This window comes from Callorhinus ursinus, unplaced genomic scaffold (genome assembly GCF_003265705.2).
Source record: "Callorhinus ursinus isolate GAN/ISIS: 27379988/994484 unplaced genomic scaffold, GSC_fseal_2.0 scaffold34, whole genome shotgun sequence".
NCBI lineage: Eukaryota > Metazoa > Chordata > Mammalia > Carnivora > Otariidae > Callorhinus > Callorhinus ursinus.
The window spans coordinates 10,583,293-10,603,595 of record NW_027397096.1 but is presented as its reverse complement, the minus strand read 5'-3'; the positions used below and the strand labels follow the sequence as shown (position 1 = coordinate 10,603,595).

Below are 20,303 nucleotides of genomic sequence, written 5' to 3'. Positions count from 1 at the left end.
CGTGGAGCTCCAACATGGGGCTTGAACTCACGACCCTGAGATCGAGTCCTGAGCTGAGATAAGAGTGCTTGATGCTCAACTGACTGAGCCACCCAGGCATCCCCACCCCCCATATCATTCATTCATTTTTTTTTTTTTTTTTTTAAGATTCAAGAGGTTTTTTGGGGTGCCTGGCTGGCTCAGCCGGTAGAACATTCAACTCTTGGTCTCAGGGTTGTGACTTCAAGCTCCACATTGGGGATAGAGATTACTTAAAAAAAAAAAAAAAACTTGAAAAAATTAAAAAATAGAGGTTTTAGAGATCTTATAACTTAGACACTTAATATTTCCTTTTTCTTGGGGCACCTGGGTAGCTCAGTTATTAATTTGATGAAAACAAAACACCATAAGCCCGTACTCATGTTTTCATTATTTAATTTACTTTCTATTTTCAGTAAGCCATCAATTTTGAAATTTTTCTGTAGTCTCCAGTTGGTTCACTCTTTGTGTAATATATTTATTGGTATCTTAATTGTAACACTCAACTGATTTATTCTCAGGCTTATCACCACACTGTAATGGTAGTGATTGTGGATATTCATCTAGCATGGAAGGGAGTGAAACAGGTTCTCGGGAGGGTTCGGATGTTGCCTGCACTGAAGGCATTTGTAATCACGATGAACACGGTAGGTTCAGATTAAGCTTCCCAATTACTTCTACTACACGGCTGATTTAAGCACATAAATGAGATTATTGATTTCTGCAGGTGATGACTCCTGTGTTCATCACTGTGAAGACAAAGAGGATGATGGTGATAGTTGTGTTGAATGTTGGGCAAATTCTGAAGAGAACACCACCAAAGGAAAAAATAAAAAGAAGAAAAAGAAAAGCAAGATGTTAAAATGTGATGAACATGTAAGTGTTATAATTCTTAAACCTTTGCTGTTGAGGGGAGAGCAACCTATTTTCCTTGGAGTAGCAGCTTAGTTGCTAGTATTTATTATTATTTGAGAATGAGTACCTTTAGAATGCAGTTCCTGTTGGTTGCTCGTCTTGTGAGGTTTGTATGCATGTGTGTCTGATGTGGTCATTTGACCAGTAGTCCATGTGAGTCATAAATCCAATTCATTCTTTTCATAATACTTTTTTTTTAAGATTTTATTTATTTGAGAGAGGGCAAGAGCACGAGTGAGGGGCAGAGGGAGAAGCAGACTCCCCGCCAAGCAGGGAGCTCGATGTGGGGCCTGATCCTAGGACCCTGGGATGATGACCTGAGCTGCAGGCAGACACTTAATCGAAAGAGCCACCCAGGTGCCCCATTTTTTGTAATACTTTTAAAGGAATTAGCCATGTAATCTTGAGCAGTTTGCTTGATATTAGTTGTCCCATCTGTGAGGAGAGAATAGTCCCTATCAGATTAAGTTCTGCGAAGATGAAATGAGGTGATATTGATGGGTTAGCACAGCGTCTGGTAGGTCGTCAGCACCTGCTAAATGCCGGCACTGCTGTTACTCAGCATTCCTTTTAAGAAGTTAACACACTCTTAGTTAACAGACCTTTTTTTCCCTTTCTTTAAAGAGTAATTGCTACTATTTCCTGCCTTTTTATCTGGGACATCCTTTGCTGTGCTTTCAGATCCAAAAGCTTGGAAGCTGTATTACAGATCCAGGTAATCGAGAGACCTCAGGAAATACCATGCACACAGTGTTTCACCGCGACAAGACCAAAGATGCACATCCTGAAAGCTGTTGCAGTTCTGAGAAGGGTGGGCAGCCACTGCCTTGGTTTGAGCATAGGAAAAGCGTACCACAGTTTGCGGAATCTACAGAACCGTCATTTGGTCCTGATTCCGGAAAAGGTGCCAAGAGCTTAGTTGAACTCCTTGTAAGTAAGGATATCTTATTGTGAATAACTGATTGCTCATGGGGTAGATGTGGGAGGGGATAATATTTGAGAATTTAAAGGTGGGACTGGGGAGGCTTTTAAGAAATTCAGGGCAGTCTTTCATTTTTGGTGACTTCATTTCTGTTCTTTTCCTCATGGCTTATGCAACTGTTCTAGAGCACATTTCCTTGTCCTCCTTTGTCTCAAAGGTAGGAGAAAATAGTTGGGAGAGGGGGATAGAGTTAGCATTATGTCCGGGAGTCTGCCTCCTTGAAGACGGTTATTTGTAAGCAAACTGCCTTTCTGAGTGGCAGTTTATAGTGGCCAGAAACCTTCCAGACCAGGAAAATATGTAGAATCTGAACTAGAGTCCACTCTTCTAGGTTACTTCCTTTCAGTTCATGTAAGATAAAAGCATAACTGAAGTTGGAAAATCTTTTATATTGACTCCAAGTCTTGATACTTAAGATGAATTATGCCCTAATTCCAAGGAACCCAGTATATATTTGTGTGCAGCTTGGAGGAGGGGCAGAAAAGAGAAGGGTGGTATACCTTCTCTATAGTAGTTTGGTTCCTAATGGAACCAAATCCTTTAGAATAGTTTTTTCTTTTAACATGGTGGTTAAGTTTCATAAGTTTTAAAAAGGTTATATTTTACTTAATTTGTACAGATAAAAGTTTCAACATAGGACCAGCTGATTAAAAACCAAATCAGTCTGGTTATTTAAAATTTGGGAACTAGTTGTACCATCTCTAGTCATTTTTTAAGCCAAAGGCATGTTGGTAGTCTGTCAGGCTCATAGGTCTTCTAGGACAAATTATAGATCCAGAGTTTCAAACCGAGTTGAGTTCGATTTTATTCTTACTTAGTACTTTAATGACATGATGCTTGTTCTGTAAACAGTCCAAAGACTTTACGTGACTAAATTGCAATCAAAAGGCTAACCTGCCTTAATTTTTAGCTGTCCTCCATTGGTATAGTATTTTGCATTCTTAATTTAAGTCATAATCTTAACTACTGGTTTAATTTGCAGGATGAGTCTGAATGTACTTCAGATGAGGAAATCTTTATCTCACAAGATGAAATACAGTCATTTATGGCTAATAACCAGTCTTTCTACAGCAATAGAGAACAATACCGACAGCATCTGAAGGAGAAATTTAATAAATACTGCCGCTTAAATGATCACAAGAGGCCCATTTGTAGTGGCTGGTTGACAACGGCTGGAGCAAATTAAATAAATAAAATAGCTCTGTCTTTCAATGAAACACTCAAGATGACTACTGCGCCTTCTCTTTCAAAAACTCTTAATTTAGTGACTTATGGCAAAATTTTATCTTAAATCAATGTGATTCTTTCTTGTTTTGGGAGACGGTGGAGGTAACCTCATTAGTTTGTTCTTTCTTCAGGCTTGTGTCTTTAGTTGCGTGGCTGCGCAGGCCTGCCATATGATTTAAGCCATCTCTCTTCATTAAATGTTTCTCTTCCTGTGAGACTTACTAAAGCAACTTAGTGGCAAAAAGTAATGTACTTATACTTCTGTACAGAAATGACAATGAGCTGAATATATGGTTTTACAAAGTAGACATCCACTTGCGAAATGTTTGGATGTAATGTTAAAGCGCAATGTGCAAAATTTAAAATAAAGAATATTTATTAATATGCATAGTAAAAATTGGTGTACATGTTTCTACTTAATGTGTGGCAGTATTTTAATATTTGCCACTTTTGAACTCGGTACTTGGCCAGTGATGATGTCAGGATGAAGTGCAAATGAGGATAGAGTTATAGATTGTTGAGGACAAAATTCTTCCCTTCACCAGAATTGACAGCCAAGAAAAGCGGTTTCCAGTCTTTTGTTTTGAAAGAATAAATTTGCTGCAATACCTTTAAATATTGGCCAGCTAGCATCTTTCGCATGACATTGTTAATTGCTGTTACTAAAAATTCCGTGATACCTAACATAAAACACCTTAAATTCAGAGATTCATATTGAACTAGAAGAATGAAAACAGAACTTGGCAGAATTTCCATCAAGGGTTGCCTGAGAAGGAATTACTCTAGCATGTAGACCTGGGACTAGAAGGCTGCACCCAGAGCTAACCACATTGCAGTCTGTAAGTGCATGCTCCTTATCTGGTTTCCAACAATAAAGTCACTATGGCATTACAGTGTACTGCTTCCATCAGCTGTCTGTGAGTACTGAAGGAGAGGGATTCCCCGAGGACTAGCATTTGGCTGCCATTTAAAAGGTTGAGTCAGTAGTAGACATGTGCTTAGAGCTTTGTGTCTGCGTGTTGCTAATACTTGGTGGACAGCAGGCAAAGAGTGGGACTGTCAGTACCTCTGCAGTGGGGATGGAGTCAATTTTACAGGCTCTCTACCATTTAATCAGATTTCAGGTGGGTAACAGCAGAAGCTTAGATTTAATTTTTATAGATGGTGGCATTTCTTTGATATACCCCTTCATTTGTCTTTTCAAAATCTAACTGTTGTATAGGGATGGGGCAGAAGTAAAATGAGTCTCTCTGACCTTTGTTCACTTCATTCTGGAATCCAGGAAAAATGACTAAGGATCCCCCACAGCCCTGGACCCTGAGCCCAAACCTCTCTTCACCACCTTTGCTGTCAAGTTCTCTCATCCCTAAAAGTAAGGGCTGGTTTCATTTTAATTTAATCTTTATCCTTAGGCAAAACACATGAGTACTTGGTGAATGAATAAACCAGCCGCATTTACTGCTTATACCATTGCTTGCAGGGGAGGGATTCCTTAGGCAGACGTGTTTTTTCTTTGGAAGGAGGGCTATATTAATGCAGAGGTAAGGAAGGCAGTTTCCAGAGCTTTGATGGAACATCCTGAGAGGTCAGAGAGCAAAGTGAACTCTCCTCTGAGCAAAACCAATAACCCAAGAAGAGACAAAGGGGAGAATGGAGAGAAGGCAGTTTAGGAGCACATCCCCTGGCCTAAGACTGGACACTGTGAAGTCCAGACCATGCTCTACCCCTGTCTGTCTCGTATAGTCCTTTATACAATGAAGACTAATAAGTAGTATCTCATAGGGCTGTTGTGCGTATTTGTTAATATATTTAAAGTGCTTAAAAGTGCCCATTATACAGTAAGGCCTCAATAAATACTAGCTATTGCTTTAATCTTGGGCATACATAGTGATAACATTTGTCTCATTGGGAGTGGGAGGGTCTAGGACAGTTGGAGACAGTAGGCCAATAAACGTGTACTTGGGAATATTTCCATTTTTGAGTTCTCATTCCGGTAACACCAAGGGATCAGGTAGGGTTGAGAGTCTCTCAAGGTAACTGGGCGGTGATAGCTGAGACACAACCTTTTCTGGGCTGAACCCTTCCCATCAGCCACTGGGGGTGGAGTCACCTTAAATGCCCGTAATTTCTCCTCCTGACCTTAGGGCTCAGGAACTGGGAAGGGAGACTGAACACGGAGCAGGGGTACGTGCAGCCTCGGGCCTAGGCCTGGAGCAAGCCCCCGCTAAACATCGGTTTCCCCGCCCCTATGGGAAGCAGAGCCTCAAGCTCCCGGCACCCTCCCGCGCCGACGGGCGCCGCGGGAAGCCTGGCTTCCCACCTCCCGCCAGGCTCGGGGCAGGGCCGGAAGGGGCGTGATACGGGGGCGGGGCAGGCCGGGACCGCCCCCCGGCTGGATGGGGCGGGTGGCGGGGGTGAGGAGGGTGGAGCCCCAGCCCCGGGCCCGGCAGAATGGAGGCGGGTTCGGGCGCGGCTCGGAGCGTAGCGGATCGGCTGCTGCAGCGTTCGTGGCGGTGACCGAAGAGCGGCTGAGCCCCTGCGACCCTGGGCGGAGCTCCGCGATCCAAATGTCCGGCTCCCGGAGCGAGGTGGGCGGGCGCCTCGGGACCACCGCTAGGGCTGGCATGGAGCGGTGGCGGGACCGGCTGGCGTTGGTGACAGGAGCTTCGGGGGGGCATCGGCGCGGCTGTGGCCCGGGCCCTGGTCCAGCAGGGACTGAAGGTAGTGGGTTGTGCCCGCACCGTGGGCAACATCGAGGTAAGTCCCCACCGGGGAGAAGGTCGTTCTGGGAGGCATCGTTTCCGCCGGGGTAGGGTCTGGGCTGGGGGTGGGGAGGGAGTGGTGACCTGAGCCAGGCTGCGACCCTGACCTCCCTTGCCCGTCACCCCAAGGCCATTTGCAACGGGATCAGAGTGGGAGGCTTGGATACCTAGTAGGGCAGGCCTCTCCCTTCCCTTTTAGAAAGTCCCGTCTTTTAAGGAGCCCCTACCTACTCCTGACAGACTCTACTCCAGTGTACCAAATCTCTGACTCCTTGGCAACTTTCTCCCTGCCTATCTGCCTGCCCAGGTAGTCAGAGGAAAGGGGAAGCCAGGGAGAAGGAAAGAAAGCTTTCTGGCCTCAGGGGCTAAATTGGCTACTGGATTGTTTCCTCTAGTCCCCAGACCTCGCCCACAAAGCAGAGCAAAGTGGCTGCCAGTCAGATGAACAGGGGCTAGAGGTTTTGATCATGATGATTTTTTACCCAGGACTGAGAGTGGTTTTGGGGTGGGAATGGAGCTTCTCAAAAGAGACTTGCCCTCTCCTTCCTCACCCCCAAATTTAAGGGTTAACCCCTACCCAGGGGGATATTTACAGATAGACCTTTCTCCAATTTCACTGTCCTAGGTGGGACTGAGTAGGTGAAATAAGGTGCGGAATATGTGAGCCCTGAGGGGACAAAGCAGTGTGGAACTGGAACTCCTGGTTGTTCTTTCCCAACCCTGGGGTTGGGAGCCGCAAGATGTGAGCACTAAGAGCTCAGAGAAAAATGAAATGAAGTTGGCCGTGTTGTAAGAGGAAGGAAGAAGACGAGAAATTTCCATCACAGGTCATCTTTGGATTTGCTCCTGGCAGGAATCACTCTTGGGGTTTGGGCCAGTGCTTAGCTGCAGGGCATTATTTTCACCATTGCTCAAAGTCCCTGCATAAGGAGGCCTTGGGTGCGGACAGAGGGAGAAGGTGTACCGGAAGGAGGGCTGTCCCCTCCCCTGCTGCTGACCAAAGGTACACTTTATAGCTGCCTAGATAGTCCCAAGGTCACCCAGCTATACCACTGCTCTACTCTACCTCTCCCTTTCTCCTAATCCGAGGAGCTCAGGGCCCAGCCCCAGCCTTGGAGCCTAGATGATCAGACCAGGATTTACACCGCTGGATTCTTTAATTCTAAAGCTGCTGTTGCCTTCTCTTTCCTACTCCTCCACCCCAAACTAGCCAGGAGAGGGGTCCCTGAGCTCCAAGGGGATCATCAGGCTGCTCACCCAGCCCCAGGATGACTCTTTTAATGAGAGAAATGCCTGTGCTGTGAGGGGACAGACATGGTTTAGGGTCATTTCTAGGATAAATGAGGACAGGGAGCAATATGTCCCCCGGCCCTGCAATCTGGTTTTCCTGCGGGGATTTGAGTCTGGAGATGGAAGGGAGAATCCCAGGCTTCCTTAGTTTGCTCTTACTGATACTAAAGCAGAGTTTGAGTTCTGGCCTCCGACAGAGAGAAGCCCTGTCTCCTGAGGTGGTTGTGAGTAGGTGAAAGGGGGTCAGCGGGGCCTGCTAAGTCCCGGAGGACCATACCTTTTGAACGCTTGGAGAGTTAAGGCAGAGAAGAATCTCTAGCCCTTTATTCCCATCTTGATTTGGGGAGGAAGGGGTTCGAGGCCAGGGCAGCTGGCCTAGGGCGCCTCCTACCCCCCAACTCTCTCCCTCCCACACATGTACGGTCACCTTCCCGAGGCTCAGGTGCCCAGGCACCGGCCTCCAAGGCCACACAGCTTGGTTTCTTCCTGCTTCTGAGTCTCCACGGCCCTCACGGCCACCTCCCAGTGGCTCTGCTTCCTCCGGTCTTTCTGTCTCAGGGCTCCTCAGTGTGCTGAGGTCCCTGTTGATACACTGGGGCTGCCCAGGGTCACCTGCCACGTGACTTGCCTCATCATATCCCCAGAAATTTTGGGGTAACGGAGGGTACACTGTGGGACAGACGGAAAGAATCTGTCCTGACTTCCTCACCTTTCCTAGAGGTAGGGCGAGGGGAGACTGGCAGTTGGGCCCAACTCGAAAGCCAGCTGGCTGCCCTCTGTGGAGGGAGGGTGACAGTTCAGACCTAAGCCCTCTGGGAGGGACTGGAGGAGGGAACGGGAGAGGAGAGAATCCCGGAGTAACCAGCTTAGTGACTCATGGCACTGGTGGAAGAAGCATGGGGTGGGGTGAGAGGTACAGCTTACCTGTGAGCCGAGGAGGGGTTCCCGTTGGAGGAGAGGCAGAAGAAAGAGAGGTCACGCTATGCCTAGGGCTCCTGGCTCCCCTCTCCCTTTTCTGAACTGAAGACTCGAGTTTATCAGGGGATTCCTCCATTGATGATCTCAACTCCCCTGGGCCCCCCTCACTCAGGGGGTGCTCATAATCTCCTGGACTTTGACCAAAGAGGACCGGTAGTCCCAACATCTGTGCGGCTGGAAGATGGCCGCCAAAGGAGCAAGTTCTGTGAGCGGTGACAGTGGAGGAAGGTTGTCCTGGGCAGGACGGTGTGGGCGTGAGCAGCTCACCCCAGTTAGCCCCCTGTCGGGTTTCGTAGGAGCTGGCTGCCGAATGTAAGAGTGCAGGCTACCCCGGGACTTTGATCCCCCACAGATGTGACCTGTCCAGCGAGGAGGGTATCCTCTCCATGTTCTCGGCCGTCCGGTCTCAGCATGGCGGTGTGGACATCTGCATCAACAATGCTGGCTTGGCCCGGCCTGACACCCTGCTGTCAGGCAGTACCAGCGGCTGGAAGGACATGTTCAATGTAAGGGCTGCAGGCCTGGAGGGTGGGGCTGGGGGGAGAGTAGGGGAGCCAGGGCTTTGTGAACCAGAGGGCTACTCAGGGTAGGACATCTAGCAAGAGGGAGCTTTGGGTTCCTACCTGGGGCACCTTGACTCTCCCCTTGCTTCTTTCCCTACCAAAGGCATAGTGAGTGGATGCATGGCCATATCTTTTGTTCTCCTTTCCCTTGAGCCCCTTAAAGGGGCAGTTTTCTGAAGTCCAGGCTGATTTCCTTCTACTGGAAGAAAGACTAGTAGGGAAGAGAACTGCTTATTGAATGCCGTGTGTGTCGGCACCATGCTGAGTGCTTGGGAACATGGTCTTACAGGAAGCAAAGGAACCAAGAGACAGGAGATGAGGTTCTGACCCAGCCCTGCCAGTCACCCTGTGGCTTCAGGCAGGTGGTTACCCTCTATGAGCTGCAGTCTTGTCACATTTAATTGGGGTGAACACACCTATACCAAAAATATCTAGGGCCCAGGGTCCCCCGGGGCCAGGTAAATACCTGAGTGAGTGAGCTGGGTCAGGTGGAGTGTGCAGTAAATGCGGGAGCACACGGCCAAGTACAAGGCTGACTGCTGACATCCCGCATCACTGTGGTAGTGCATTGTGGGTCCAGTGTGGCCAGATCTTATGGTTTCTTTGAGAGGAGTGGAGAGCCTGGGTTTTTCTGTGACATCCTACCCCTCCCATTTACCAAAACCTCAGCTCCACAAGGGGAAGGATTTTTTTTTAATAAAGATTTTTTATTTATTCATTTGAGAAAGCGAGTGAGAGCACGAGCAGGGGGGAGGGGCAGAGGGAGAAGCAGACTTCCTGCTGAGCAGGGAGCCCGATGTGGGGCTTGATCCCAGGACCCTGGGATCATGACTTAAGCCGAAGGCAGACGCCTAACGGACTGAGCCACCCAGGCACCCTAGGGCAAGGATTTTTGTCTGGTTTATTCTCTGTTGTATAGCCTCAGCCCATAATAGATATCCAGTAGATACTCAATAGATATTTTTTGAGTGAATGAAATCTTCCAGTACATGTTGGGAATGAATTGAAAGTGTTTTAAAATTTTGTATAGACCAAACACAGCCTTGTTTTCAACCTGTAGACTATATTATGGGTAATATTAGGGTATAAAAGTTTCCTGAGGGTGCCTGGGTGGCTCAGACGGTTAAGCGTCTGCCTTCGGCTCAGGTCATGATCCTGCGGTCCTGGGATCGAACCCCACATCGGGCTCCCTGAAGCAGGGAGCCTGCTTCTCCTTCTCCCTCTGCTGCTCCCCCTGCTTGTACCTCTCTCTGTCTAATAAAAAAATTTAAAAAAAAGTTTCCTGAGAAGTTGAAAGTAGTGTGTGCATGGGGATGTGTCTTTTCCCACAATTGATTTAGCACCCAAAAGGTGCTTGGGCCTGCAAATGAACAATGAATGTTGAAACAGTGAACCATGAAAATGAGGCACTACCCCTGTGCTCAGAGAGCCTTCTGGGAGATCTGAGTTGTGGTCCTTGCCTGCAGTAAGTGGGTCTCTAAACCTGGACCTCAACTTCCACATCTGTAAAATGAGGGACTTATATCGAATCCTTAAGACCCTTTCACTAAGAGGGCCAGAAACAGGGCTGAAAGCCCATGAATGCTGAGGCAAGTTCATGCCAAGAGTGTTCTGACCCGATGCCTGGCTCTGACACCCGAGAAACATCGAATGTCTGGGCTGGTCTTGTTTCTTCCCTGGAGGAGAGACATGAGGACCTGCTGAAAGCTTTGTCTCCGCTTGTCCTCATGGGGGAGGGGTGGGGCTTGGCGGGAGCTTTAGAGCTGAGATATTTCTTCAGGCCTTTGTTCCCTGGAGGGTGGGGATTTGGGGTCACCTCTGGCAGAAGCCAAGGAAGACAGAAAGCCCCCATGTGCTTGGGAGCTCCCCTTCCATCCTGTGACCAATTACCCCACCCCCTAAAAAGTCTCTGTGCCTAGTCTTGTAGATGGAACAGAGGGTAAAGGAAGGCACGGAAGGAAGGAAGGTCAGGTCTTCTCTGCTTATAGTTGCGGGGGAGGGGACGGGAAGGCAGCAGAGAGTACTCGGTAGGGTGGGGAGAGGCTAGGGTCTGTGCTTGAGGAGAGAGATTTTTTAAAGCCATCTTAGGAAGGATTTTAGGCTTTTTAGAGAGAGCAGGGCCAGGGACGCTGACCCAGAGAAGAGTAGGGTGTTTGGGGAAGAAAAGGAGATGGTTCTCTAAGGCAGACGTTCTATTGTTTGCAGAGGAGACAGCCAAGACAGGGAGGTTCCGGGCTCATGGATAGGTTTGGGGGTGTTCTGTTCCTGTTTACAGAAACTGGGGGAGGAGAGGGTTCACCGGGGGAGAGGAGCTACCTACCACTACTGTCAGCTGGGGCTGGTGGCTTTCGGGGGAGGCAAGGTACCCTGGAGCCATTGGTGGTCTCTGATAGGACCTGGACACTGTTTTGGAATGCCACCCGCCCTGGGCGGGGGCTGCTCTGTGGCTCTGTTACCTGCTCAGATGGGCCCAAGCTGGAGACACCCCATTGCCCTCCTCGGCCTGCAGGTGAACGTGCTGGCCCTCAGCATCTGCACCCGGGAGGCCTACCAGTCCATGAAGGAACGCAAGGTGGATGACGGGCATATCATTAACATCAACAGGTGAGGCAGGTGGCCAAGGGCTAAAGCTCAGACCACCACTCACCCACCAAGCTGGGTGACCATGCTGAGTGATCTGTTGCAGCTCATTTGACCTCTTTGGAGGTCCATTTCATTGGTGGTAAAGTAGGGATTTAATAGCCGGTTAGCAGCCAAATGGCCCAATTATGGGTGAGGGAAGGAATAGGGCATATCAAGTGCCAGGCCCTAGTTGGACTCGCAGGGAGCTCAGGGCTTGCAGGAGCTGCTTGAATCACAGAAGCTACCTTAGTGGGCCCCCAGAGGTCCCGTTGAGCAGGGTTCTGTGGGGCATCCGGGTGGCGGGGCTGACTGGCGCAGCAGGGGACGTGGCTGCTCTCGGCAGCTTCACTCTCTTCCTTCCCCTTCTCTCCCTCCACCCAGCATGTCGGGTCACCAAGTGTCACCCCACTCCATGATCCATTTCTATAGTGCTACCAAGTATGCTGTCACCGCCCTGACAGAGGGACTGAGGCAAGAGCTTCGGGAGGCCCAGACCCACATCCGAGCCACGGTGAGGGTGCGGCCTGGCCCTAGGGCAGTGGGGGGGGCAGGGGGGGCACAGGCCCTTCCCACCCCCCACACACACTGGTCAGGGTTTGCTGCTGGGAGTGTGAGGGCACAGGGCCCCTGGGCTCTGCCACTGCTTGCATGACCCTGCCCAGTCCTTGCCTGTGAGGGGGGAGGGGGCTGATGGGAAAGGGAACACAGTGGGTGAGACTGGGGGAAAGCAAGGGGTGTGGGACAGCCTGGCTGGAAACCCGGACTCTGGGCTCTTCGCTGGAAGGCCGCAGGGCCCTGGGCAGCTCACTCAGCCCCTCCAAACCTCAGCCTTCTCACTCATAAAATGGAGACAGTGACCCCTACCTGGCTATGATGTTTTAAGGGACATTGTTGGAAAACCCTTACCTGATAAGGGCTCTGTAGGTTGCAGGTATCACTGTGATCATTGCAGCTTTGAGAGGATGGGGTGGTTGCTGGACATGGGGCAGCCATCACCGGGAAGCAGGGGGCCCCACCGTCTCCATCCTGCCCTCCCCAAAGCCCGGCCTCTGATTGGGGTGGAAGTGGGGCTTGGCTCGGCCCCTGAGCAGGCCCTCTCTGTTGGTCCAGTGCATCTCTCCAGAAGTGGTGGAGACACAATTCGCCTTCAAACTCCATGACAAGGACCCTGAGAAGGCAGCTGCCACCTATGAATGCATAAAGGTGGGGCCTCCCTCTGGGACGGCTGAGCCACTCACCCCCTACGTAAAGGCAGAGGGAACCCTGGCCTTTGGACCGAACCCTTCTAGCCAGCCTGTTGCCCCTCCTGGAGGGCTGGGGTGGGGATGAAGATGCTAGAGAGGACGTTAGAGGTGGGAGGTCCATTCTGCCCTCACCTCACCCCCTTTCCTCCGGTGCTCTCCAGTGTCTCAAGCCCGAGGATGTGGCCGAGGCTGTCATCTATGTCCTCAGCACCCCTCCACATGTCCAGGTGAGTCTGGCCTTGACTGCGCACCCCCTGGAGGAGGCCAGCCATCCTCAGAGGAGGACAGCAGGGAGGCCTAAGGGGGTGGGGAGAACGTCCTGGCCGCCTCAAGCCTTGTGCCTTTCAGCAGATTGGAGATATCCAGATGAGGCCCACGGAGCAGGTGATCTAGTTTCCTGTGGGGAGCTCGGCCTTCCCTCCCCGCCCCTCGCGGCTTGGCTCCTGCCTCTGGATTTTAGGTGTTGATTTCTGGACTCCTGGATTCTGCTTCCTCTCCCCACCCCACCAGGGGCTAAAAAATTTGTTTGAAGTTTTTATATCTTATCAAATCGTTTCCATCACAAATAGGAACAGTGGGCTGGGAAGAGGAGGTGGTGTCCCTGATTATTTTACCTGTTAACTCGTTCTCGGTCCCCTTCTTACGCTCCTTGGCCTTTGTTTGCTCTCTTCCGTCTCTTCCTTTTGACCTGGGGAAGGGACTGTGGCCAAAAGGGGGGCTCCCCCTGTCCCTCAGGAAGGAGGTGGCAGAGAGAAGCCCTCACCTTCCATCTGAATGGTAATCCAAGGCTCCAGGATCCCTCCTCTCCCTGCCCTACTGCCCCCATCACCCCTTCACTTCCCCCATCCCAGTTCTCCAGCCCAGTCTTGGCTTCTCGGCTCCCACAGGGGTCATCACTCCACTGACTATGGCAGCTGAATACCAGGGCCTGCCATCCCAAGTGGATTTCACTGTGGTAATTAAAAAAAAATTGCAACAACTTCAGGAGTGTCTTTCAGTTCTTCCTCCTTTTCCGTGTGATCAGGGGAGGTTGTGGGTGGATTTGGGGCATCACTCCTGGAGTGTGGATGACCTTAGGTAGCAGACGTGGGTTTGGGTTGGGTCTTGAAAATGGGTCGGAGTTTGCCAGCCAGGAAAGAGGACAACAGTGGAGACGAGGGTGGGAGGCTGGCTGAGCAGGCAGTGGTGTGGGAACAGCACGGAACATAGTGCGCGGGTGTGCGGGGCTGGAAAGGAAGCTCCTGCCTGAATCACCGGAGGTCTGAGTGCTGAGCCAGGAGACTGCCCATTACCTGTGGGCCGAGGGCATCAGTTGGCTTGTCAGCAGGCGCAGGACAGGCACAGAGCTGTCACTTAAGAGAATCAGCCGCCACGGGATAGGAAGTTACTGCTGCGGTCCTGCTGACTGATGCCGAGGGTTTGACAAGGCAGTGGAGGTGCAGAGGAGGGGCTGGATGCAGAAGTTTCTAAGGAAAATCACCAGCACCGGGTGGTGAGCTGGACGGGGGCAGGGAGTCACCACGATTGATCTGGTTGAACACCTGCTCTTAAAGTGGCCTTTGCTGGTGCCTGGGGTGAGTGTGGCCCTCCAGCCTCCTGGGACCTCTTGGGACCTGGAAGGGCGCAGAATGAAGTCGCTGGTAGGGGTGGCTCGGCCGGCGGCGGGTACAGACAGGCGGCGGTTCAGCCCGCCCTGCAGGAGGCTCTGTGGGCACGGCCCGGCGGCAGGGCATGCGCAGTGCGTCGGCGGGCAGGGGGCGGGCCGCCTGGACCCGGAAGCGGGGTCGCCCACGTGGGAGGCGGGGCGGGGCCGCTGTGGTTCGGCTCCCTGCTTCTGGGTAGTCTTCGCGGGGCAGTCCAGGCCGTTCGTCCCCTTCACCCGTGTCGGGGAGCCGGGAGTCGGCCCCGGCGGGAGAGAGCGCTCCAGATGACGCTGCAGGGGCATTGACCATGGCACTGCTCTTGGCCGTCGGGGGCGCGACCTGGCGTTGCTCGGGGCGCCTCCCCGCGCGTCATTTCTCCGGAGCGGCGCGGCGTGGGGAGCGGCCAGGCGGGGAGGAGCTGAGCCGCCTGCTGCTGGACGACCTGGCGCCGACCTCGCGCTCTGCGGGGGGACTGGAACTTCTGTTTGGCCTGTCCCCTTGTCTCCTGGCCCTGCGGGCCGCCCGTCGCTGCGTGACCAGGCTCCTGCTCCAGGCCGGCAGGTCCGGGCTGCAGGGGGAGAGGGCCGAGCTGCTCCGGGCGGCAGAGGCGCGGGACATCCCCGTTCTGCGGCCCAGACGGCAGAAGCTGGACGCCCTGTGCCGCTTTCAGGTCCACCAGGGCGTCTGCATGGAGGTGAGCCCGCTGAAGCCTCGGCCTTGGACCGAGGTCGGGGAGGCGAGGCCAGGCGACGACCCCCAGCAGCTGTGGCTCGTCCTCGAGAGGCTCCAGGATCCCCGGAATCTTGGGGCCGTGCTGCGTTCTGCTCACTTCCTCGGAGTGGATAAAGTCATCACCAGCGGGAGAAACAGGCACGGACGTCCCTTAGTCCCCATGTGCCCCAGTTTGGGGCGCAGCCGAGTTTCTAAGCACCTTGATTCTTGATCCCTCAGCCAGGCCTCCCCATCGCCAGAATTCTCACCTTAACCCTTGGGGGCCCAGGCGGAGGGCAGGGCCACTAGGTTTGAGATTACCCAGATTAATGCGGGGCATGGGGAAATTTGCAGCTGCCCACTCACTCCGGTAGTCAGCAAGGCCAGCGCGGGGGCTCTGGAGGTGATGGACGTGTTCTCCACTGATGACCTGGCCGGCTTTCTACAGGTAATGGCGCGCAGGGGGGGCGGTGGGTAAAGGAGCAGAAATGAGCCAAGCTCAGTCTCTCCAAGGGCACTCATCCAGCAGCTGATGGAGGAAGGGGAGGATGTTGGCATCCTTCCCTACGCCCTTCTGAATCGCTTTGGGAAGGGAAGGATCCTGGAATTTTCGAAACCATACGTAGAGCAGGATCTGAAGTTAGAGACTTCGTAGCTTCATTCCCTTTAACCTCACTTCTTCCCCAGGCATCTCTTTGCCCCGTAGGCTAATGTACCTGAGAGCCTCACTGCCTTCTCAGTAGGTTGTCAGTAAATACTTTTTGTTCAACTGTGGGAAGCTGGGTGGCAGGAATCATGCATTCGCTGAGTAGAGACACATCTCCAAAGGCTCTTTGAACGAGGACAGACTAATCTCTGCCTTTCCCCTCCTCCCACCCCCACAAAAAACAAAAACTCAAACAAACCACCACCACCACCATCATCAACAACAACAAGAAACAACTTTGATGTCCAGGAAGGGATAAACCTAAGAAACCCCTCTACTGCTCCAGCTTTTGGTCTTCAGCTGTCCTTCTCTTGCTGGACACAGGGGGGCAGTCTTGCCTTGCATTTGGCTGCTCCCCTGACCAGCCGCCCCCTCAGGGCTTCCAGGCCCAGTTCTTGGATCTCTTCATTTCTTAGTTTCATCCAGTCTCAAGGCTTTACACAGCATCTATACTTGGATGCCTCCCAAATGCGTATCCTAGCCTGGATCTTACTCGTGAGCCCCAGATTCAACAGCTGCCTTTGTGATCTGAGGGGCATTTCACACTTCCCATTTCCAAAGCTGAGTGCTTCCTTCTGTAGACTTGCCCAGCTCAGTCGAGGGTGACTGCATCCCTTTGTTTGGGGCCCTTGATTCTTCTTCCTGCTCTCACACCCCGTGGCCCACCTACCTGCAGATTCTGTCGGTTTTACCTTGAAGTCACTTTTGTATTCACACCAATCCTCACCATCTCTACGGCTCCCACTGTGGGGCAGGCCACCATCCTCTCTTGCCTGCCTTACTGTGGAAACATCCTCACCAGTCTCCTCCTGCTATTGGCTCTCAACGCAGCCGGCGGAGTGATTCTGTTGAAGCATGTCAGACCATCTTACTTCTCTGCTCAAAACCTTTCAAAGCCTTTACAGCTCTCCCAGAGTAAAAGCCAAAGTCCTTCCAGTGGCCTTTGAGGTCCTGCCTTAGGTGGCCACTTGGTTTCCCTCTCCTGCCCCAGCTGCTCCCTCCCCACGGGCCACCACCTTGCCCGTCTGCCGTTCCTCACACGTGTCCCATAAGCACCAGCCTCTCAGCCTTTGCATTTACTCTGCCTAGATTATTCTTACCCCAGATGTCTACACGGTACTCTTCATCCCCTTCAGCTCTGCCCTCCGGTGTCACCTCAGTGAGGCCCACCCCAATCACCCTTCCCCTGGGTGGCTGCGATTTTGGCCTGTTTTGTTCCCTGCCCTGTCCCCAGAGCCTAGAACAGAGCCTGTCCATTCTAGGGGCTTAACAACTGTTGACTGAATTGAATGGATCATATGGGCAAGTCCAGCTCCTCGCCTGGGGCTCTGATGAAGGTTTGGGGAGCTAGAACGTGATTTCTTCTCCTTGTCAGGCTAAAGCCCGGCAGGGCTGGCTCGTGGCTGGCACGGTGGGCTGCCCAGGGCCTGAGATTTCCCCGTCCTCTGAGATCCCCACCATTAGCTGCTTGGAGTTCCTCTGGGACCGGCCTACTGTCCTAGTGCTGGGTAGGTAGATGTCCCCACTTTTCCGTGTTGAGATCTGTGCGTCCCACTGCGGCCTTGTTAGCCCTGCGCGTCCGTGCCCTGCAGGTAACGAGGGCTCGGGCCTGTCCCCGGCCGTGCAAGCCTCCTGCCAGCTGGCCCTTACCGTCCTGCCCGGCCGGCGGCTGCCTCCTGGACTGGGGTCCTTGAATGTCTCCGTGGCTGCAGGTGAGTCTGCTGTTGCCCAGCCTCCTGCCCTCTGATCGCACACGCACGGCTCCTTCTCCCTAAACAAGTTGCTCTCTCTGTCTCTGTCACTCTATGTGCCAAATGGGGAAAGTGCATTCTTTTGAGGATGAAACGAGGGAGTGCTGGGATGTGGTCCTTCCTCCTCTCCATCCTCTCCCTTCCCCTTGTCCTTCCCCTGTCTGTCGGCGCAGGAATTCTTCTTCACTCCATTTGCAGCCAGAGGAAGGGTTTCCCTGTGGAGGGGAAGAGAGAGCACCTTCTCCAAGACCCCTGAGAACCCTCAGCCACATCCGAAGGGCCCGGAGTGGCGCAGCACCCAGGACTGGCCTCAGGATCAGAACAAGAGAGGCGGAATGGGAGCTGACTTGGACTGAGTTGTGTGTACTGGAGGGCACACACCCCCACACGCTCGAATGTGCTGGAGTCTCTTACCCAAGTGTGCACCCAGGCCCTTCTTTACTAGAGACCAGAGGAAAGTTGTTTCCTGTTTTGATTTTGGCCTTGGGCTTGGGGGTGGCGGCTTGTTGATCTCCAGGATGTGCTGGGCTGGGATAGAGGGTCTCTCCTCCAGGGCCCTGCCTGGAAATGAAGACATCAGAAGGGAATCGGGCAGCCCAGTCCAGGTGTCCTGCTCCTCCTGAACCAGTGTGAGAACGTAGAGGGAGGCCTGAGTTCCTCTTGTGGATGAGACAGGTACAAATCCAGGCTAAACTCTGCCCCAGTGGGTTCCTTGAGCCCATGGCTTCATCCTTCCATGCCTGCCTCCCAGGGCTCTTTGTGAGGATCAAATAAAATCCCCTGGGCCAACTGAGGGTTCTAGGGGGGGGGGATGGGCTAGCCCGGTGATGGGTATTGAAGAGGGCACGTTCTGCGTGGAGCACTGGGTGTTATGCGCAAACAATGAGTCATGGAGCACTACATCAAAAACTAATGATGTAATGTATGGGGATTAACATAACATAAGAAAATTAAAAAAAAAAAAAATCCCCTGGGCTGTTCTGTCCCATTCCTCCACTAGGTGGCAGCCTTGGTCTTTGATCCACAGTCTCTCTTGGTAGCTTTGGCAGCCACCCGGGGAGGTGCTTGGCGGTGGCCCCCAGAGAGGCGAGGGGAAGAATAGCAAACGCCTCTCACCTCACTGGCCCTCCAGAACCCCTCACCAGCGACTCATCGGTGCACCTCTGAGAAAGGAACCTATGAACCACAGAACCTGGCCTTTGGTTCTGTGTAGTAATGAGCACAGGGTTGCTGTCGATTATACCCCCCAGATGGGTTTGGTCCTCCTCCCACGGGGTCCCACAAGTGGAGCAGAAGCCCCCAGTATAAATGGTGTAGAGCAGTCTTGGCTGCACGTTGGAACCATCTGGCAAGCTTTCAAAAACAACCGACACTGGGGGACTACCCCTAGAGAACCTGGTGTAAATGGTCAGGGGGCAGCCCTGGGTATCAGGATTGTTAAAGCCGCCAAGTGGGTGTGCTGTGTAGCCCCGGCCGAGAACCAATGGAGCAGGGCTTCTGGTCCTCAGCAGTCTTGACATTCGTTGTGATGGCTTGTCCCCCACTGGATGCCAGTAGCACGCCCTGCACCCTGTTGTGACAACCAAACGTGTCTCCAGACATTGCCACATGTCCCCGCCGGAGGACACAGTTGCCCCTAGTTGAGAACCACTGCTCTGGAGCCTGGATCTGGGGGACAGCAACCCAAGTTCAAGTCCCGATTGCTGTGTGACCTTGGGCAAGTTCCTTTCCCACCTGAACCTCAGTCTCCTCGTCCGTGAAGGGGGATCACCCTACCTTCCCGAGTTGTGGGAGGACGAGAGGGCAACGTGAGCTCAATGCCCCCCACACAGTGGTGCTCAGTAAATCATAGCACCCTTTTCTCTTTGGAATGAGTTTATCTTGGAATTTGATGGGGATGCCAGTTTAGAAAGACATTAAAAGATTAGACAATAAAAGATTGCTCTAAAGTCAAAGTTCTTCCTCTCAAGAAAGAGGAAGAGGGGTGCCTGGGTGGCTCAGTCGTTAAGCGTCTGCCTTCGGCTCAGGTCATGATCCCAGAATCCTGGGATGGAGCCCCGCATCAGGCTCCCTGCTCGGCAGGAAGCCTGCTTCTCCCTCTCCCACTCCCCCCTGCTTGTGTTCCCTCCCTTGCTTTGTCTCTCTCTGTCAAATAAATAAATAAAGTCTTGAAAAAAAAAATAAAGAGGAAGAAATCCTTTCGTGAAACTCAGATCTCTCTACCATGTTGGTCCCCTTGAGCTGTCCGTCTTCAACTCCCACACAGATTCTGACCTCTACTAGCACATGTCAGCCTTGGGCAAATTACACGGCCTCCCCCACCCCTGCTGTGCTCTTGGCCAAGAGCCTAATGTGGTTTTGAACCTTGGCTACACCTTAGATGGAGTTGAGGATGTGTGTGGTGGTGGTGGTGGGGACATCTTTAATATTCCAGATGCCCAGGGGCATCAGGCTGATTCGAACAGAATCTCTTGGGAGGGAGACAGGTCCCGCCCCTGCTGACACCAGTGAGCCGTTGGGGTTCGAGAATCACCTGTCTTCGAACCACCTTCTCATGTCCAAGAAACTGTTTCTAAATCACTCACACCCGTGCTTTTGAGCGCATGTCTGCAAGTTTGGGCCAGTTGACCTTTATCTCTGTCCCTGAGGTCTTTAAGAAGGTGCTGGGTCCAGCCCTGGCTGCATGGATTCTGGCCTGGATGGCTTCCCAGCCTCCGCATATGTAAAATGGGGATAGTGCCTTCAGTACCTGCTCCAGCTAGCCCTCCCCAACAGGGATTTGTAAAAATAAAACGAGAGAGCATCAGTAAAATAGCATTCTGTAAATCTAAGCCCTGCATACCTCAGGAATAGCACATGATAATACAGACCTGCATGTAACCGCTCAGTTT

At 52.3% G+C, this 20,303-nt stretch overlaps 3 protein-coding genes across 9 annotated transcripts in view; all 3 read left to right on the top strand.

Annotated features, from left to right (window-relative positions):
• The window catches only part of GGNBP2 (gametogenetin binding protein 2), a 30,715-nt gene extending 27,176 nt beyond the window's left edge, over window positions 1–3,539 (top strand). For all 5 annotated transcript variants that reach the window (XM_073879496.1, XM_025851142.2, XM_025851140.2 and 2 more), the window contains 4 exons: window positions 540–665; window positions 746–894; window positions 1,615–1,863; window positions 2,898–3,539. In XM_073879496.1, the coding sequence (XP_073735597.1) occupies window positions 540–665; window positions 746–894; window positions 1,615–1,863; window positions 2,898–3,101 (728 nt within the window). In that variant the 3' untranslated portion in view covers window positions 3,102–3,539. The remainder of the gene's footprint in view (window positions 1–539; window positions 666–745; window positions 895–1,614; window positions 1,864–2,897) is intronic.
• A 2,022-nt stretch (window positions 3,540–5,561) lies between these two features.
• DHRS11 (dehydrogenase/reductase 11) lies at window positions 5,562–13,585 on the top strand. The gene is given in 8 exon segments (XM_025851320.2): window positions 5,562–5,811; window positions 5,813–5,899; window positions 8,469–8,678; window positions 11,245–11,339; window positions 11,739–11,868; window positions 12,468–12,560; window positions 12,763–12,828; window positions 12,953–13,585. Coding segments are annotated over 8 exon segments (825 nt in total). The 5' UTR covers window positions 5,562–5,709; the 3' UTR covers window positions 12,995–13,585.
• An 814-nt stretch (window positions 13,586–14,399) lies between these two features.
• MRM1 (mitochondrial rRNA methyltransferase 1) lies at window positions 14,400–19,610 on the top strand. 3 transcript variants are annotated; one of them, XR_012374448.1, is made up of 6 exons: window positions 14,400–15,114; window positions 15,310–15,403; window positions 17,037–17,169; window positions 17,254–17,373; window positions 17,586–18,087; window positions 18,413–19,610. XR_012374448.1 is itself a non-coding variant. In XM_025851528.2 (5 exons), the coding sequence occupies exons 1-5, from the start codon at window positions 14,552–14,554 to the stop codon at window positions 17,666–17,668; spliced, it is 993 nt and encodes a 330-aa protein (XP_025707313.1). In that variant the 5' UTR covers window positions 14,400–14,551; the 3' UTR covers window positions 17,669–19,609. The 3 variants fall into 3 exon arrangements, 2 of the variants coding, with proteins under 2 accessions (XP_025707313.1, XP_025707316.1); XM_025851528.2 differs by having other exon boundaries at window positions 17,586–19,609; XM_025851531.2 differs by lacking the exon at window positions 17,254–17,373 and having other exon boundaries at window positions 17,586–19,609.
• The last annotated feature ends 693 nt before the right edge of the window (window positions 19,611–20,303 follow it).

What these genes read in the sequence shown, in the direction of transcription:
- MRM1 (XM_025851528.2), top strand. Translation starts at nt 14,552, where the DNA reads ATGGCACTGCTCTTGGCCGTCGGGGGCGCGACCTGGCGTTGCTCGGGG. An exon ending in ATCACCAGCGGGAGAAACAG is followed by an intron (nt 15,115 to 15,309) that starts GCACGGACGTCC and finishes GGAAATTTGCAG; the next exon opens with CTGCCCACTCACTCCGGTAG. An exon ending in GCCTACTGTCCTAGTGCTGG is followed by an intron (nt 17,170 to 17,253) that starts GTAGGTAGATGT and finishes CGTGCCCTGCAG; the next exon opens with GTAACGAGGGCTCGGGCCTG.